This window comes from Camelus ferus, chromosome 19 (genome assembly GCF_009834535.1).
Source record: "Camelus ferus isolate YT-003-E chromosome 19, BCGSAC_Cfer_1.0, whole genome shotgun sequence".
Taxonomy (NCBI): Eukaryota; Metazoa; Chordata; class Mammalia; order Artiodactyla; family Camelidae; genus Camelus; species Camelus ferus.
Window position 1 is genome coordinate 37,994,340 of NC_045714.1, and position 20,168 is coordinate 38,014,507.

Genomic DNA, 20,168 nt, shown 5'->3' on the forward strand with positions numbered 1-20,168 from the left:
TTGAATTTTCTAGGAGAACTATTTAATCAGCTAGATACTGTGTGTAATTTCTAAGTTAGTAAGAGGAAAATGGAATAAGAGAATATAGAGTCAATCTAAAGAAGGCATAAAAAAGAAAAAGGACCTAGAGGAGATCAGACAAACAGCACAAAGTAGTACCATAGAAATGAATGCAAATACATCAGTAATTTCACTAAATGTAAATAGATTAAATGCTTCAGTTAAAAGAGGATTATCAGAATGGATAAACAAAATATAGTATGTAAATTACAAAAGATACGTTTAATCATAAAAATACAGGAAGACTGAAAATAAAAGAGAAGTAAAAGACACTCTGGGCAAATGTCAACCAAAAGAAAGCTGATATATATTCATATTAGAAACTAAGGTATAAAGACAACCTTAATTTATAGACGAGAAATCAAGCTCAGAAGTTCTCTGACACAGCAATGAGCATGGCCTCAAACTCTGGTCTGATTCTAAGCCAGGATTTCATACTGCTGTCCCTCTGCTCTCTAGTCTTTTTTTTTTTTTTTTTAATTATTTATCACATAACAGTAATAGAATCATTGCAAATTACATACAAAATAAAGATGATCAAAATAAGGAGGAAAAAAATGTAACTCTGCCATCCAGAGGTAACAGCTGTTAAGCCACTGGTGGTCTAGAAGCTCACTGAAAATAAGAGTTGTGCTAGCTTTGTAAGAATCATTGGGGATCTGCTAAAATACTGGTCCTAGAGCCAACCCAGAGATCCCAATTCATTAGATTTAGAGTGGAGTCTAGACATGTGAACTTTTTAAAAGGTCCCAAGTAGTTCTGATGGGCAGCCAGGTTTGGAAATTAATACTGTAGACTTGCACTGTGTAAAATGGTAATACAGTAATCATTAACCACTTGTCACTATTTAAAATTAAATTCATTAAAATAAAATGAAATGAAAAATTCAGCTCTTCAGTTACAGGAGACATATTTCAAATGTTCAATAGCCACATGTGGCTAGTAGCTACTGTACTGGACAACACAGATATAAAACATTTCCATCATCAGCACAGAAAGTTCTATTGGCAGTAAGCTCCAAGAAGGCAAGGATTACATCTTTCTTGCTCGTGGCTGAATGCCTAATACCAAATATATGTTAAATACGTGAGTAATTTTGGCAAATTTCTCTTCAATCTTTTCTCTGTCCCCTGCTCACTTTCATGTCTGAAACGGATGAGCGATCCCAAGACCTCCCACTCCACCTTTCAGGAGGGAAGAAGAGCCCTGTCAGTCTGGTTTGAGTCAAGTGCCCTGGTAGGGCTGGCCCTTAAGATCCTATTTACCATCTCTTGGCTTACACAGAAGCCAAAATTCCACATTCTCCTTTCTTCCAAGGGCCGTAGAAGGCAGTCCTCACCTCGGATGTTGGTTTCAAACACAGAGGCGTTCACATCAATATCAAAGTCCACGTTGTCCTGGAGTACTTCAACCACTCTTTGGAATTCTGAGACATTCCCCAAAATCTGGAGGAAAGAGAAACCTGACAGTGAGGCTCTCAGGCTTGTAGGCACTGAAGATGCCAGATTCAGACTCTAGGACCCTATCTCATGTGACTCTCACTTATTTAACATAAGATTTGCAGTTTCTGTTCTAGGACTAATGATAATAGGAGAAAACACTGAGAGTTAATAATCATTCAGATTCAATATCAAGAGACTGGTTAAGGAAATTCTTCGGTACCAATTTAAGAATCCTTATGTACTTATATAAATGGAAATAATATAAGGAGCGTAGACCACATAAGGAAATCTTAGTTTGACATTTTCAGTGGGTATCTGTTGTTTTTAATCTTGTCACATTCATTCTTGTGGAAAATACTACAGGTTGGTTGGACCAATACTGATTTACAACTCCTTTACCCTTGTAGCTTCCAGCCATCAAGACTAGAAATCCAGATACTTGTTTTCTCAGCCTTCTTTGCTGCTAGAGGTGATTGTATAACCAGCAAATTCTGAGCCTTGAGAAGTCTACTGGGGGCACTTCTCAGAAAGCTTCTGTTTCCCTAATAAAAAGGGACAAGGCACAGCTGGCATGGCTTTTACTCTTGGACCATGAGGTACAAGCATGAGAATGAAAGTCAATATACTAATGATGGTAGAATGGAAGGATACAAAGAGCTTGGGTCCCTGATGGCACAGTTGAGCAGCTGACCCAGTGCTAAAGATTACCTTCCAATTCTCTTTTACTTGAGAAAATTACTTTTTGTTTAAACCATGAGCCAAATGCAATCCTAATACCTTTTATTCTGACAATAGTGCCCGTACTTTCCCTTGAGGAATCACCCTTCTTCTACAGTTACTCTTGGAATTAGAAGAAGCTGACTCCATCCCTTCAGCTCCAAGTATGGGCATTTCACCTGGACCAGCCAGCATTCTATATCCCTTGGCCACATGATGGGTTCAGGGATAGATGTGTGACCCAGGCCAGACCAATAAGACTCAGTCCCTGGAATTAATAGAAAAGGACTAATCCTCTCCACACACAGGTTACTGAATAAGTGGAATGGAAGTCTGGAGTTACTGTTGACTACCCTGCCAGCTTACAGAGAGCCTGAGAATACAGCCAGCAAAGAAGGCAGAAATAAGAGACAGAAAAAGAGATTCCTAATGACACTGTTTATCTGGAACCAGCTAGGACTCAGGCCAGTCTTTACCTAGACTTTTTAGTTATATGACTCAGTAAATTTTCTTCCTGTCTAAATCAGTTTGATTTGAGTCTCTGTCACTTGCAACCAAAATAATCCTGACTATCTCAGCATTCAAGGACCTCTGATTTAGACCCAATCTATCCTTCTGACCACGTTTCTCATTGTTCAGCTACCCTAGTCTCACTCACTTCAGCAAAACTGGACCCGCTATTCCCTGATGTTCTGCCTTCAGGTGTGCTGTTCCTTCTACCAGAAATCACACCTTGTATCTTCCCATTTCCAAAACCAACCTATTGTCTAAATGTCGCCTTCTCTAGGAAGCCTTTGATTCCTCCAGCTGAAATTAACCTCCTCTTCCTTTCAAAGACTCCAGTAAGTTTATCCCAACTCTTAGGGCATCTGTTTCTTACCACATGTCAAGAATCTCTGCATAGGCAGGAGCCTCACTCACTCCGGCATTCCCCCAGAGTGCTGAGTGCAGTCCATGAAGCAATTACTTACAAAATGTTTGCTGAATGATTATATGAATCCTTCTCCACATTGCAGCCAGAGATCTTCTCAAAACAGAAATCTCATCATTTCCTGACCTCTACTTGAGTAATCCCAGTGGCCTTCCATTGCCCTCAAATTAATGATCCAAATCCTTCACATAGTGAACAAAGACTTGCATTATCTGATCCCTCTCTATCCCTCCAGCTCCACTTTGCTTCTTCCTTTTCCTTCTCCACATTTCAGCCAAACTGGCCTTCCTTTAACTCACTGCACTTGCCACACTCTCTCCTGCCACAAGGACTTTGCACACACAGGCTGTTCCCTCTGCCTGGCCACTTTTTCCACCCCTGCTTCCTGAGTCAATACTCACTTCTCCTTCAGATCCCAACTTAAGTATCATCTCACTACTTTAGGAAAGTCTTTCCTGACCCCCTCACTCTAGGTCGTTTCACAGAACCATGTTCCTTTCTGACACGGCACTCACCTCAATTTGTAATTATATATTCTTTAGGGTCATTCTTTGTTGCCCTCACTTAAATCATAAACTCCAGGAAAGCAGGGACCATGTCTGCTTAAACTCACCATCATAACTCCAGAGCTTAGCCCTGTGCTTGGTACACAGTTGGCCCTCAACAATAAATAAATATTTGATGGATAGATAATATACAAATTTAAGCCTAAAAAAAAGCAGCTAAATTATATCTATAGAGTGATCACAAAACTATCATGTAAATATTATAAAAATGAGTAGGGGTGACAGAGAACCAGAAATAGTGAAATAGGGGGAAAGGTATGAAAATCTTTCTTGTGGTCTTTTTAAGGATGATGGTTAAAGCTTGGAATCATACAGAACTGGGTTCAAGTCCTAGCCCTGCCGTTTAATAACTGTGCACCCCAGCCAAACCATTCCCCCTTTCTATAGCATCAGATTTCTCAGCTGCAAAAAGAGATAAGGTACTTATCTCATGGGGTTGTTGGAAGCAATAAACAAGATAACACATGTAAAGCGCTTAGCACAAGCCCTACATGTAACACACTAACTGGTTACTGTCAGCATTTTTATTACTGAATTGACCATTAGAATGTAAGCCTCTGAAAACAAAGAGGGTATCAAAGCTTCTGTATCCCCCACAGAGTTATACAGGCTTATCATAGTTCTGTGTTTATAAGGTCCTCTAGAAACATTTGCTGCATAAATGAATCTGAATAAGTTGGAATTCATCATTTTCCTCTAGCTGGGCATCCAGAACCCGATGGTTCTAGAATCATAAGATGAAAAATAATAGGGCTAGGTGAAGAACTCATTTTTCACCCACAGTCAAGCTGCCAAAAGAGGAAGGATGTAGGTTATGCAATGTTGGAGAAAAAAGGAATAGATGAGACACTTACCAGCAAGGTGTCCAGAGCATCAATTAGAGTCAAGGAAAAACTGTGAAAGGACAAAAAAATCCCAGATGCTTAGTAAGAAAATCAAACATCAAAAACTAAGGCTGCCCCAGATCAGACACTCCAAAAACTAACAAGAAAGGCACAGCAATATCTCTGCCAGTCCTACTGGCAGTCACAACAGAGAAGCCAGTGAAAATTGCTGGGAAACTCTGACCCATTTAAGGCACCTGGGAGGTGGGCTGCTGTGGCTGACTGTAGTTGAACATATCACCTACATTCTCTGGCATTCTCCTCTGCCATAGGGAGGCAGTATAAGATTGTATCTCAGAGCACAGGAATTTCCACATCTAGGAATTTATCTCACAGTGTGCAGAACTGTATGCTTGAGAACACTCATGGCAATATTGTATTTAGAACAGCAAAAAGCCAGAAATAACCCAAATGTACACCAGTTGAAGAGTGATTAACTAAACTATAATACATTCAAACAGTGCAAAACAATGAGGTTGTCAAAAAGATTGTTATCAAGAGTTCTGTGGGCTAATGTGAAGATACTTAAACTGTGTATCTTTTAACTGTGTAAATGAAAATGACAAGGTACAGAAGAGGCTGTGTCGTATGTTTCTAACGGTATCTTCAAAAAGAGACATAGACAGAAAGCAGATTAGTAGTTTTTTGGCTCAGTGGTGGTGGAGGAATTAACTATAAAGGGCCACAAGGGAACTTTTTAGGGTGACAGAAATGTTCTCTACCTTGACTGTGACAGTGATTACTATACACTTTAAATGGGTGCATTTTAGGTAAGTTACACCTTTAAGAAGTTAACTTAAAAACACACACATATACATACCTATATGATCATATAAACCAAAAGTATTTCTGGAAGGATATACAAGAAAGTTAACAGTAATTGGAGTTCTAGGGCGTGGGAGATATTTATTTTTTATTATGTGACATTCACTGCTTGAATTTGCCATTTGCTTGTATTACTTTTTTCAACTAAAAAAACAAAAACCAGCACAAATTTTGTCTAGTTTACTTCTCTAGTCCTTAGCATATTCATTTGTAAAACAGAAATAACAGCACTTAACTCCTGGGGGTGCTAATTAAATGAGATGACACAAGTAAAATGGTTAGCACAGTGTTTAATCAATATCATCTTCAGCTAAATGCAGATTCCTCCCTCACTCAGCAAGGAAAAATACAGCATCCCATCTCTCATATATTTTTACTCTAGTGGAAGTAAGAAAGACAAACTAACAGACAAGTGAAATGATAGTATCAGAGAGTGAGAAGTGCCAGGAATAAAACAGGTGATTTGTGAGAGTGACCTGTTGGGGTTGGATAGTTAGGGGAACTGATGCTGAGGTGACATTTTGAGCTGAGATCTCAAGAAGCAGTCAGGGATGTGAGGGGGAAGTGTGTTTCAGTTACACTAACAAAGGCTCTGAAGTTTCCTGTTTGGGAGAGTTACATCCCCTCCTGGGCCTGTTTGCCCACTTATAACATGAAGGGGTTGGGTCTTCTGACTTCTGGAAGCCCTTCCACATATCCTAGACTCCAAGGATTTGCCCAGATCCCAACAGCTGATGCCTGTTACTGTTATGGCGGAAGCCCAGAGGTCCAGCCCACCAGGCTACCCCAGGCTTTTTCCACGATGGGATCCAACTTTCCAGGAGGCTGGGTGGATCCTGGTGTTGCTAGCCTGAACTGGAAAGAACGCGATCTCACCCTGGCTATGAGCTTTTCCGGAAACGGTAAGGAGACCATGAAGCCACCAGCCCCAGCAGACCCGCCCGCCTAGGACCGGACGGCCAGATCAAGGCCACCCCCTTGTTCCTCCCCTTGCACTACCTGCCCCAGGTGTCGTGCCCGTCACAGGTGAGAGGTCGCAGTTCGTCGTAGGGAAAGGCATTCTCCAGGTAGCTGTCGTAGGCGTGGTAGAACATGGCTTTAACTCGCTCCCTGGGGCGGGGTACGAGAAATAAGGCAGGGGACCACCAAACGAAACGAGACAGGGGAAAAGAAAAAAAAATAAGGCGGAAAATGGGAATCAGCACCTGATTTCTGCCGGGAGCCCAGTGGCGGGGTCCAAACAGGTCAGGATGGGGGTCCTGGGATGGAGGGAAAGGAAAGGGACCGGGTCTGCGCTTCCCATTCCCCAACTACGGAAAGTTGGGAGACTGGCCCCCTTCACCTGTAGTGGGCGGGGTCGGGCGCGGTGCCATCGGGGCCCGGTGCACCATGGTGCAGGGCCAGCAGCACGCAGAGGAGGCCAAACGGGACGAGCAGCCGGAAAGGCATAGAGTTCGTGTACTGTCAGCGCAGCCGCCGCAGCAGCAGCCACAACCCCCAGCTCATCCTGGGAACCTCTGCCGGTTCTTCCGGGAATTCGCGCCATGGCGCATGCGCGCTGATGAATCAACCACTCACTTCCGGACTACAAGCCCCAGTGTGCAATGGGCGGCGGAACCCAAGCTAGGAGCATGTGGGATATATAGTCGGTGAAGCTGAGATCAACGTGTCTCAAAGACAGTGGGTATTACAAATACTAGTTATTAATTAATGTCTTAGCAACAACATTTTTTAAGCTTTTATTTTTATTTAATTATTTTTTATTAAAGTGTAGTTGATATACAATATTATATGTTACAGGTGTATAGTATAGTGATTCTGGTTTTAAAGGTTATACTACATTTACAGTTACTATAAAATACTGGCTATTTTCTCTGTATTGTACAATGCATCCTTGTGGCTCGTTTATTTTATACATAATAGTTTGTACCTCTTAAGCCTCTGCCCCTATCTTGCCCCTTCCCCCTTGCCTCTCCCCACTGGTAACCATTAGTTTGTTCTCTTTATCTGTGAGTCTGTTTCTTTTTTTGTTATATTGACTAGTTTGTTGTATTTGGGGGGAGAGGGGAGGTAATTAGGTTTTTCTTTTTTTTTTTTTAATGGAGGTACTGGGGATTGAACCCAGGACTTCGTGCATGCTAGGCATGCACTCTACCACTGAGCTATACCGTCCTGCCTAGTTTGTTGTATTTTTTAAATTCCACATATAAGTGATATCATACAGTATTTTTCTTTCTCTGTCTGACCTATTTCACTTAGCATAATACCTTTCAAGTCAATTCATGTTGTTGCAAATGGCAAATTTTCATTCTTTTTAATGGCTGAGTAGTATTCCATTGTATATGCATATACCACATCTTCTTAATCCATTCATCTGTTGATGGACTTTGGTTGCTTCCATATCTTGGCAAACGTAAATAATGCTGCTATAAACATTGACGTGCATATATCTTTTCAAATTAGTGTTTTTGTGTTCTTCCAGGAATGGAATTGCTGGGTCATGTGGTAGTTCTATTTTTAGTTTTTTGAGAAATGTCCATACTGTTTTCCACAGTGGCTGCACGACAAACAATGTACAAGGGTTCCCTTTTCTCCACATGCTTGCTAACATTTGTTATTTCTGTGGTTTTTGTTTGTTTTTTGATGAAAGCCATTCTGCAGGTGTGAGGTGATATCTCATTGTGGTTTTGATTTGCATTTCCTTGATGATTAATGATGTTGAGCATCTTTTCGTGTACCTGCTGGCCAGCTTCACGTCCTCTTTGGAGAAATTTCTATTAAGGTCTTCTACTTATTTTTTAATTGGGTTGTTTGTGTTTTTTGATGTTGAGTTATATGAGCTGTTCATATATTTTGGATATTAACCCCTTATCTGTTGTATCATTTGCAAATATTCTCTTCCATTCAGTAGATTGTCTTCATTTTGTTGATGGTTTCTTTAGCTGTGCAAAAGCTTTTAAGTTTGATTAGGTCCATTTGTTTATTTTTGCTTTTGTTTCCGTTGCATTAGGTGACTGATCCAAAAAAAATGCTAAAATTTATGTCAAAATTTATGTGTTTTTTCTAGGAGTTTTATGATTTCCAGTCTTACATTTAGGTCTTTAATCAATTTTGAGTTTATTTTTGTACATGGTGTTAGAGAATGTTCAAATTTCATTCTTTTACATGTAGCTGTCCAGTTTTTCCAGCACCACTTACTGAAGAGACTGTCTTTTCTCCATTGTATATTCTTGCCTCCTTTGTCATAGATTGACCATAAGTGCATGGGTTTGTTTCTGGGCTCTCTATTCTGTTTCATTGATCTATGTGTCTGTTCTTGTGCCAGTACCATACTGTTTTCATTACTGTAGCTTTGTAGTATAATCTGAAGTCAGGGAGCATGATTTCTCCAGCCTTGTTCTTCTTCCTCAAGATTGTTTTGACTATTCAGGGTCTTCTGTGTTTCCATACAAATTTTAAGATTATTCATTCTAACTCTGTGAAAAAAGCCATTGATATTTTTATAGGGATTGCATTGAATCTGTATATTGCCTTAGTATGGCCATTTTAACAATATTAATTCTTCCAGTCGAAGGAAACAGTACATCTTTCTATCTGTTTGTGTTGTCTCCAGTTTCTTAGCAACATTTTTAAGCACTTATTGTGTACTAAGACTGTACGGAGTACTTTAAATATATTATCTCTTTTTTCTTAACTGCATGCTTATTAAGCATGAAGGCAGAGACTGGCAGGGATTCAATATTTATTGAGTGGATGTATGTAAAGATGGATGAATAATGTCCAGCCTTTACCATAAGTAAGCATATTAAGTTTCCCAAACCAGTTCCCAGCTAATTGTGTAAGGTACAACTTACTTCCATTTATTTGTCCAAAGCTGCCACCCTTGAGATTTTTGGAAATCCCTTCCGTTCTAGGTATTCGTGAATTCTTGACATTCCTCTCCTCCCATTTGGGATGGGGTCACATCATCACAGTCTCTTCAGTCTCCATCCGAAGGAAGAAGCTTCCCCCTCCCGATTCCCTGGACCATCTCAGTGGTTGCAGCCCAGAAGTTTATTCCAGGTGAGAATGAAGACCCTGGGGCACTATAGCTTTGAGAAGGTCAAGACCCACTTTTCCATTTTCCTTCGTGCAAGTTCCCAGAGTTTGGTCAGTATCTTAGACCAGAGCAACACCCATGACTTTGGGCAGCGCGATGTGCCATAGAATCAACCCTGGATTTGAAGTGAGACCTGGATTTCAATCCCAGCTTTACCACTTAAAGCCTCTATTTGTGACCCTAGGCAGGTATTCCCCTTCTCTGAACCCAGCTTTTTCATCTATAAGTGAGGAATCTGAACAAATGAATCTTTGAGGTGCTCTTAACTTGAGCTTTCTGTAATGCTAGAATTGGCTATCCTCTTTTCTGCTGAAAAAGAGTCAGAGGGAAGTCGCAGCTCAGTTCTTTGAGTTGGAATGAAGGTACATTTGGTCTCCTTTGGTCCAGCATCCTTGAAATTATCACTCAGATAAATGTCCTGAAATGCCATCATGTCAGTAGATACAAGAATTAAAACCCTGACTTAACCCAGAGAGCTTGAGGTAGTACAATATAGAGGCTTAAAGTGTGGGCTTTAGATTTGAGCATACCTGAGTAGGAATACTAGTTCCATCCACTAGTGTGGTCCCACCAGCTTTCCTTCTGAGCCTCATTTTACTCATCTATAACTAAGAATAATATTAGTATCTACCTAATAGGATTATAAGGGTTCATTGAGCTATTACACGTAAAGTGTTTGTCACAGTGCCTGGCAGAAGAAACACATAAAAAATATTGGGATGCTTTTGGAAACTCTTCTTGGAAGTGCCAGATGGGAAAGGAGATAACAATAAACTGAGACTCAGATAAACAGCACAGGAGTACATATTAGTTTCTTGTGACTACTGTAACAAATTACCACAAACTTGGTGGCTTAAAACAACAGAAATGTATTTTCTCACAGTTCTGGAAGTCAGAAGTCTAACATTAGTTTCTGTGTGCCAAAATCAAGATGTTGGCAGGGCCACAGTCCCCCTGGAGGCCCGAGGGAAGAATCTGCTCCTTGCTTTTCTAGCTTCTCTTTGAGAAGGGAATGTTGTTGGAATTCCATGGCGTGTGACCATATCACTCCAATCTCTGCCTCTGTGTTCACATCACCTCCTCCTCTGCAGGTGTGTGTCACAGCTCCCTCTGCCTTTCTCTTATAAGGACTCATGTGATTGCATTTGGGGCCCACCTGGATAACACAAGGTAACCTCCCATCTCAAGATCTTTAACCTAAACACATCTGCAAAGACTCTTTTTCCAAATTTGGTATACTTACAGATTCCAGGGATTAAGATCTAATTATCTTTAGGGGGCCATTTTTTTTAGCCCAGCACAAGTACTAAACACTTTTCAGGTCTGGGCCCTTCCATGCTATGAAACTCGTCCAGGCCTAATTATCCTTCTCCATATAAGTCCTATAGCTTATCTTTTTGTCTCCATTCAAAAATGTTTGCACAGAGAGTGGGGCCAGGTTGCCTAGATCTGGTAATGATAGGTCTCTTTCATGGGGGGGGGGGGGTGTGGATAGGGAAGTAATTAGGTTTGTTTACTTAATTATTTCTTAATGGAGGTGATGGGGATTGAACCCAGGACCTTGTGCATGCTAAGCAAGCACACAACCACTGAGCTATATGCTCCTCTGACAGGTCTCTTTCCATGAGCAAGACTGCTCAATTTTCATAATTTTTCTGTCTTCTTTTTCTAGCCTGATGACAATATGCATTTCCACACTGTCATGGAACAAATATGATGATGACTTATATTTTCACAGTGTATATGGCTGATTTTATGGTTTCTCATGAGAAAAAAATCTTTTTTTTTTTTAAACCTTCTGGATCGTTTAGGTCTCTTTTCTCCTAGCTTTACCTCTCACTCTGTGGTCACATTAGAGTCTAGAAAGTTGTAGTCCACGAGAGAAGTGTCAGTCTTGAATATTTACTCATGAAGACACTCATAGTAAGTTGCCTAATCACTCTGAACCTTAATTTCCTGATTCAAAATCTGGAAGTTGACAATGCTGTAAAGGATTTCTGGGGATTAAATGGGATAGTGGTGAAAATTCTAGCACAGCGACTAAAACATATTAACTTCCTAGTAAATATTCTCTTCCTTACCCCCATTCCTCTTTTTCAAAAAAACAAAAGTAAGGGTGTATTAATTAGTTCCATTTATTGAACATCAGCCCCTAATTATCCAAGGTGATATAGGCAATACTTTCTGCCCTCAAAAGTTTGAAGCATATTGTTGGGCATACAATGAAGATTACAAAGTAGTCAAGCCATAGACCTTTCCCTTGAAGTGCTTGCAATTTTGATAGAAACAAAAGATGTCTTTTGGAAAATACTTGGAATTACAGAGTGGTCAAGTCTTCTGTGGGTGTCTGGAGGACACTCAGATTGTATCAATAGCCAAGGTCAGTTTTCTTGGACTCTGTGCCAAGTGGAACAAGCCTTGGACTTGTGGTCAGAAGGCCTTGGTTCTCATACTGGTTTAGTCACTGTCTCTGTGTGATCTTGGGCAAGTTACTTTCCATTTTGGGGATTCAGTTTCCAAATCTGGAAAATGAGAGGATGCGACTACCTCTCAGGACAATGAAAAATATTAACAGATTCATAGTTATTGCAAAAAAAAGTCAGAAAACAGAATTCAACACACACCAACTGCAGAAAATTTCCCCTGAAACAATCATGAAGCAGAATAAAACTGTAGGACGACACTTCAAGTGAGATTTGATTATTTGCAAACTGAATAATAATAGTAGGAAGAAGAAAAAGAAGAGAGAGAAGGAGAAGAAGGCAGCCAAAATGCATTATTAATACCAAGCATTTACGTAGCATTTACTATGTCCCACGCACTATTCTTGGTACTACATGCATCAGCACCGTTGGTCCTTACCACCATCCTCTGAGACAATAGTATTATTATTACCATTTTAAAGATTTAAAAAATTGAGGCACATATCTTAGAAACTGAAGAGAGGTTTAATAACAACCAATGTCTCACAGTGAGTAAGTGGTAGAGCCAAGATTTGGACTGAGACAGGCTATACTCTACTGCATTGATGAAGTTAATGACAATTGTATAAATAAAAGACAATGCAGAATTAAAAAGTGGAGATCTGATTGACTTTTGCAGTGTCCCCTAGCTTTAGCTTCATGTGACTCTACATTCAACATTACCTTCCTTTTTGCTGGAAAGAGTAAACATTTCATTTCCCTGAAGCTGGATTCCAAGGCATTTTAGTTCTCTTTTGACCCAATACTCTTGACTACTTTTAGCAGGGAAATATCTGGGAATTCCTATTCTAGCATCTAGAAGTCATGTGGTTCAAGAAGATTCTCCCAATTCCCAGAGCAGAGCTTGCATCCTACATACTTACAGACTGCCAAGAAATAACTAGTTTATTCCTAGAGATTTCCCTTCTCTTGCTTTACAGAAATGCTTGAATTTCCCCTGTCCCCAGCATATCCAAATTTTACAGCATGTCAGAGCCCCAGACACATTTTGTAACATTCATGTTCCACATAAACTTGGACCTGTGGGTAAATCTGCCTAGAGAAAACTAGTCATCCTGGTTATACTTAGGAAAATACAGAATCAAGAAGTAACCACAAATGGTCTCACAGTCTGGTCAGTCCCAGACCCTGAGTCAGATTACAATCTTTGAGTATCTCAAGCCCTGAGAATGGTGTCCAACCCAAATGGGCAATTCAAAACAAAAATAATCTTATGCTATAAAAAAGGGAGGTGACAGCCAAAAGATGGAAGCAAAGCAAGCATCCATCAATGGATGACTGAATAAACAAAATGTGATATAAATACAATGGAATATTATTCAGCCTTAAAAAGGAAGGAAATTCTGACACATGCTACAACTTGGTTGAACCTTGAGGACATGATGCTAAATGAAATAAGCCAGCCACAAAAGAACAAATATTGTATGATACCACATATATGAGGTACCTAGAGTAGTCAAATTCACAGAGACAGAAAACAGAAGGGTTGCCGGGGCTGGGGATAAGGGCAATGTGTTATTATTTAAGAAGTACAGAGTTCCAGTTCTGCAAGATGAAAAGAGTTCAGGAGATGGTCGATGGTGATGGTTGTACAACATTGTGACTGTACTTAATGCCATTGAAATGTATATTTAAAATGGTTTAAATGGTAAATTTTATGTCATATGTTTTTAACCACAATTTTCTACATTGAAAAATGGGGAAAAATAAATAAATGGATAGTGGTGCAACAAATTTATGATTTTTTCCCCATGGTATCTACTTCTCTGTCTTTTTGGAAATATCCAGTACTTTCAAAAATTTTTTGTTCTTATGGGGAGAGGGGTACATACCTGCTTTGCTGATGCCCAAAGCAGATCCTTTCTCTGCCTATTTAATGATACAGAATTAGCCCAATGCCACCCCAGGCTGAGGGAAGGAAGAGCATAGGATCCTATGGGGTACCCGCCTCAGTCTACCCACTCTGTAGGTCCCAAACTCTGACACCAGAGAGAAGGAACAAAGCCTAATAGAGTGAAAATCCTCTCAGTAAATATTAATTGAGAGCTTTATAATAGTAACAGTGTCTGTTAAACTAAACTTACCAGTGTTAAGAAAACTATCTAAAACATGTGACTAAAGTAAAACGATGATTACATGACCTTTTGATGTCACAATAGAGCATTGATTAGTGAGTCTACTTAAGAGTCATCTGCCCCTGAAGAGAAATTCAACATTATTTACACAACTGATGAGGGCCCAGACATTTTACAATTCTGTAACGTAGTGAGATATGATGATTTCCTTTTCTGTCTGGTAGAGAAGATAATCCTAAAGGTTACAGTTTTATTACCCTGGAAGACATTAATCCATTTGTATATAATTTAGCAATCTCATTTCAAGATTTTTCTTTTTTCATTGAATATAAAACCCCCAGTTTTAATATTCTATTTTGAACTGGCTTGGTCATCCTGCTTGTCCCCTTATTAATGAGTTAAATGAAACTCTGACCTATGCTCACTGTCTATTTGCATGAGAATTATGTTTTTTAACATGCTGTGAAGTGCTTGACCCAGGGTCTGCCATTCAGTGTCAAGGATACTCCGCATGTTAAAAACATCCCCTTTGAGGGAATTTCTGTTTTATCCCCATTTCCCAGATGAGAAAGCTGGTGCACAAAAAAGATGAAATAATTTTTGAAGGGCCATTTATGTGCCAGGCATTTTGCTGGTCACAATTTTCTTTCCTTCCCTGGATGTCCTATGTGCTGGTTCATCCATCCAATAAATATCTATTTAGCATTTACCAGGTGCCATGTACTCTGCCAGCCTCATGTTACAGAAATGTTAAAACATATTCCCTGTCCTGCTTTTGGTATGAAGGAGAGATGCTTAAATAGATAATTCTCATGGAAAGAAGTGAGGGTTGTGATAAGGGGAAAGAGAGGGCTATAGTAGAACCAAGGGAAAAGCCAACACAGGCTAGTGGGCAGAAAGTCAGGGAAGGCTTCCTGGAGTCAGTGACTCCTACTCTAATAGGTGTTAGGTGGACCAAAGAAGGGGGTGAGAATTACCTCCAGATAAAGTCTCAATTCCTTACTGTAGTATGACAGACTCTTCATCAGACACCTGCTTACCTTTCACATCACTTCTCCCTCCTCACCACCTATTCTGTTTCGGCCACGCTTAAGAAGTACCAATTTCTGAAGCATGTTATATCCTTTCTCTTGTCATCTTATATTCTTTTGCACCTTCTTCTCCCTCTACTGAAACAACTCTTCCCCACACCTGCCCTACCCCCACTCCCATCCATCAGTTGTCCTGCAGGACCAGCTTAGGCATCACCTCCTCAGTGAAGTCTAGTCTGACCCTCAGGCTAAGTCAGAGGAATCCACTCTCACAAGCTAGATGCCCCCCATGCTCCCCAGCCCCAGTCCTCCACCGCCCTAGCCCTCTGTCTGAATACTTATCACACTGTATTATCATTGTCTGTCTATATGTCTATCTCCCCTGTTTGACTGTCTTGTCTGCTTCCTGAGGAGGGATCTTGTCTGCTTCACCACACAGGAAGTGCTCAATAAATGCCCACTGACTGAAAGAATGAAGCAGCATATGAACAGCTTTAGAGAAAATCAAGGAAGATGAGATGGCTCTCAGAAGCTCTTGGAAATGACCTGTGAGCAGTTCAGAGTAAGAGAAGCATAGAGTGTAGTAGCCATGGACTAAGATAACAAAAATAATACATGCCCAGAGCTGTACTAAGGGATTCACGTCTAACATCCTATTCTCACAACTCTAAGAGACAGGTGGCAGGCCCTCAATCCAACAGCCAGCAAGTGGCCAAGCTGAGATGTGAGCCCAGGCAGCTTTACCCCAGATCCCATCCTCTGTGTTACACTCGATACCACCTCTGCTCTGGGTTCTGCGAGAAGGGAGTGGGCTGAGAAGAGGGCACCAAAATGCCCTGCAGGAGTTTATAGTCCAGGAGAGAAGACAAGGGGATAGAAGGTGACAATATAGTTACAATGCAGCTACAACAGGAGGCAACATTCTATTGGCTTTGTGAGAAGAGTGTTGTAGTGAGGGGCATCTGGGAAGGCTTTCAGAAGGAAGTGGTATCTGAGCAGGGCTTTAAAAGAGTGGGGAAGGTCTGGGGAAGTCTAGAGAAAAGCAGCAGAAGAGTAAAATATATATAAAAAGGATAATCCCTCATGAAGAAGTTGTCCTCGGCAATGCAAGTTTAGTTTAACACTAGTCACTTAACTCATTTGCCACATTAGCAAATTAAAGATGGAAAATCACATGATCATTTTATCAGCTAATGATAAAGGCCTTGAAAAACTCAAAACATTTATGACAAAAACTCAGCAAACTAGGAATAAAAGAACTCTTCCTTAATCCAATAAAGGGTATATATTTTTTAAAAATAGAGCAAACATGATATTTAATGATTAAAATATTAAAAATCTTCCTTTTTAAGCCAGGAAAATGACAAGAATACTCACTTATATTTTCTATCATTTCTATTCAACATGGCACTAGAAGTCAGAGACAGGACAATAGGTTATAAAAAAGAAACTGTATAAAAATTAGAAAGGAAGAAATAAAGCTGTCACTATCTACTAGTGATATGCCTATGCATATAGAAAATCCAAAAGAATGTACAAATAATTATTGGAATAAATAAAAGAGTTAATTTTTTTAAAAGAGTTAATTAAGATTTTTAGATACAAAAGCAATGCAACAAAATTATCAGTATTTCTATATATCAGCAATAAGCAATTAGAACACGAAATTTCTTTTCAATAACATTTTACAATATGAAGGACCTGGAGAAAAATCTGACCAAGGGTGGGCAAGATATCTAGAAGAGAAACTTAGCTAACTCTGGGAGACACCAAAGGAGATGTAAATAAATGAAGAGATATAGTCTATTATGCATTGGATAACTCAGTATTGTGAAGATGTCAATTTTCCCCAAAGCCATCAATTGCAATACCAACTAAAATTCCATCCACTTGGTAAAATAATTCTAAAATTTATGTATGGAAGTTCAATATTCAAAAATAGCCAAGACACTCTTGAAGAACAAGGTGGGAAGACTTGACCTGTAAGATATAGATATGTATTATAAGTCTATACAATTTCAATAGGTCATTGAAACAAAAGAATCACTTCTACTCAAGTCAGAGAAGTCACTGCAGATCAGTAAGGAAGGGCAGACTTTCAATAAGCGGTGCTGGGACAACCGGATATCCACATTAAGGAAATTCATCTTGACCTTTATTTCATACCAGACACCTAAAGGTGAAACACAAAACTATAAAGCTTTTTAAAGTAAATAGAATATCTTCATGACCCCAGGGTAGGGAAAGATGTCTCACACAGGCACAAGAAGCATGAACTAATAGAAGAGATGATAAAATTAACCATCTTAAAATTTGGAACATCTGTTTATCTGAAGACAAGATGAAGAAAGGGAAAAGAACATTTGTGTGCTCTGTGTTTAGGAAACCGAGAGGAGCAGATTTGGCTGAGACTGGAATACATGGAAAGATAAGGCTGGAAAGATGCGTTGGAGCCAAGCCCAAACACCAGGTTCCAACCACTTGCTAGGCAGGCAAGAGCCGGAATCATTCTGACTGTACAGGTTTCTTTTCACATTTCCTAAGTTGGGATGTGGGAGTGGGTACAGGAGGAAATCTTGAGTAAGATTCATATCTATTCCTTTGCCTCCCCTTCAGGAAATCCTACTTCATGTCCACCCTCCATTCTTCCTGCTGCAGGGTCAGTTCTGTCTGTCCCCCCTAAGGCCAAGTTCCTTTCTTATGTCTCCTACCTACCGAATAGGTACTATGTTCTGGCACTTTGTATGAATCATCTCATTTTTCCTCTTAGGATCGTCTCTAATAGCTACAAAAGCATGTTTGGGATACAGCTCACCTGCATTTGAGTCCCAGATCTATCTTTACTAGTTGGGTATCTTCCAGCAGGTCAGTTCACTGTTCCGTGCCTCTGTGTCCTTATCTGTAAAATGGGAGTAATGGCCGTGTCGTCAAACTTCTCGTAAGGCACTAGTGAGAATAAAACACAAGTACTCTGCTGACTTCATATGGTTCCTAGCACACTGTCAGCTCCCAATACATGCTATTATTACTATTCCCTGTCCTAAGGGGGCAGTGATCTCTGAAGGGACCACACCTTGTTATCTGTTGTTATATGAGTTGGGCCTGGCTGGTGAAACTGCCTATCTTCAGTAGCTGACAGAGAGGGAGAGGCCTGGTCCTCTGAAGTCAAGCTGGGCACACTGCCAGTTCCTAGCTCAGCCTGCGGCCCTGGCAGGGCCTCTCCTCACCCTTAGGAGCCACACCAGTGCTGACCCCCACTCAGCTTCCTGTCTCCCTTATCTTCCCCAGCATGTGCTTTCTGGAGTGGGAAATGCTACTACTTACTTCCTTCACTTCCCTTTGCTCAACAGGACCCTCATTCTTTAGGGCTCAGTAAATCCCAGCGGCTGGCCCTGTGCCCACTCTGCTCTGTGGTTTTCTGCCCCTCCGTCTCCTGGGCCAGATGCAGCAGAGGCTCTGGCTCCAACTGCAGCATTTCTTGTCTCTTCCCCACCCCCAACCCTGGGCTTAGAGGGGGGATGGGGACACCCCTCAAGCTGCCCCCAACTCACTAGCTTCCCTACCCCCGATACTCTCTTCCTTCTCTCTGTACCCAATCCCATACCCCTATCCTCTTTGAGCTCAAATCTCTGCTCTGCACTTCTCGACTCATCCAAAAAGCTTCTGTGCTTTAATAATCTAACCTGTCACACGGAGAAAATAAGCCTGGTGCTGTCTGCCCAGAGGAAGCAATAAAGGCCTAGCACTCAGTACAAAGTTTTGGCATGTTTTATATTACATATAACAGAAATATTCAAGCATTGTGGAAGTATGTGTTCAAAACTATATTGATGGAGTGATCTCTCCCAATTTTGAGATACTATGTGGTTGTTAAATTCACAAACTTTGGCATGAGAGAGATGTAGGTTCAAATTATAGCTTCTACTGTATGACCTTAGGTAAGTCACTCTCTCTCTCAAAGCCTTTTTTAGTAAAATGATGTTAATGGAACCTACCTGGTAGGGCTGGCATATGAATGAAGTGAGATGATTTATGTAAAGAATTTAACACTGTTCCTAGCCAAGATAAAAGTGACCTATGATAATAGTTGTTGTCACTGCTATTTAATTTTCAGGGCACGGTGTGTAAGGTGCGTGTTTGGGAAAGAGCTATTGATGATGTCACTTACCTCCACCGCAGATCTCAGTGTGGTGAGCCCTGTGCATACTGGTGTGGATCCTCTTTAATCCCAGTGACCCAGGCCCTACCTGCTTAGATGGAAGACTCACAGCCCCCAATTTCAAACTGGTTCAATCCTGTACTTTATTACCCTCCATCCCAAAGCACCCTCCTAGCTCACAAGGGAGAAAAAAGGCAAAGCAAAAATGTACAAACTCACTAGGAATCAGATGAAGCAAAGTAAAACCAAAACAAAGTGCCATTTTCCACCCAATCATCTGACAATGCCAAGGGCTGGCAGGAAAGAGGAGCGAGGGAAATCTCACCCACTCACTGAGATATAAATTTGGCCCAACCTTTTTGGAAAGCAGTTTGGCAATATCTAGTCAAACTGAAGACACACATACCCTATGACTCAGGAATTCCACTTCCAGGTTTGCACCTACAAAAACTCCCACATATGCACAAGAAAACGTTTACAAGAACATTCATACCAGCACTGTTCATAATAGCAAAATACTGGGGAGGGGGCAGAAGAGGGGGAATCTGTATTTATCTATTCTTCTGTTGTTAGACACTAAATTCCAGTGTAGTCATAAGATAGCATATTCTAGAGCAGTGGAAATTAATGGACCTACACATGGCAACATGGATGAATCTTATTAACATATCAGGTGAGGGGGTGGGGCCATAGCTCAGTGGTAGAGCGTCTGCATAGCATGGGTGAGGTCCTGGGTTCCATCCCCAGCACCTCCACCAGAAAGAAGAAAATCAATGAAATTCAAAAAAAAAAAAAAAAAAGCCAGGTAAAAAAAGCAAGTTGCAGAAGCATATGAGCACTTCAATATCATTTACATAAAGTTCAAGCTATGAAATATACTACATATTACTTAGGGA

General features: G+C 40.5%; 3 protein-coding genes across 6 annotated transcripts in view; 2 read left to right on the forward strand and 1 right to left on the reverse strand.

Moving 5' to 3' along the window:
• Positions 1-6,965, reverse strand: part of LOC102508945 (ER degradation-enhancing alpha-mannosidase-like protein 2) — a 26,692-nt gene extending 19,727 nt beyond the window's left edge. For 2 of the 3 annotated variants that reach the window (XM_006188562.2, XM_014562536.2), the window contains exons 1-4: positions 6,768-6,965; positions 6,425-6,535; positions 4,571-4,610; positions 1,400-1,505 (exon numbers count right to left, since the gene is read on the reverse strand). In XM_006188562.2, the coding sequence (XP_006188624.2) occupies positions 1,400-1,505; positions 4,571-4,610; positions 6,425-6,535; positions 6,768-6,874 (364 nt within the window). In that variant the 5' untranslated portion in view covers positions 6,875-6,965. The other variant, XM_032462173.1, reaches the window with a different exon arrangement.
• LOC116658005 (60S ribosomal protein L29-like) overlaps positions 1-20,168 on the forward strand; it is an 801,314-nt gene that overhangs the window by 763,600 nt on the left and 17,546 nt on the right. The window lies entirely within an intron of this gene.
• The window catches only part of PROCR (protein C receptor), a 23,153-nt gene continuing 9,313 nt past the window's right edge, over positions 6,329-20,168 (forward strand). Inside the window, exons 1-2 of one of the 2 annotated variants that reach the window (XM_032462181.1) lie at positions 6,329-6,451; positions 9,340-9,487. The gene's annotated coding sequence lies outside the window, so the exon portion shown is untranslated. Of the gene's footprint in view, positions 6,452-7,019; positions 7,106-9,339; positions 9,488-20,168 lie in introns of those variants that run through there. The other variant, XM_014562540.2, reaches the window with a different exon arrangement.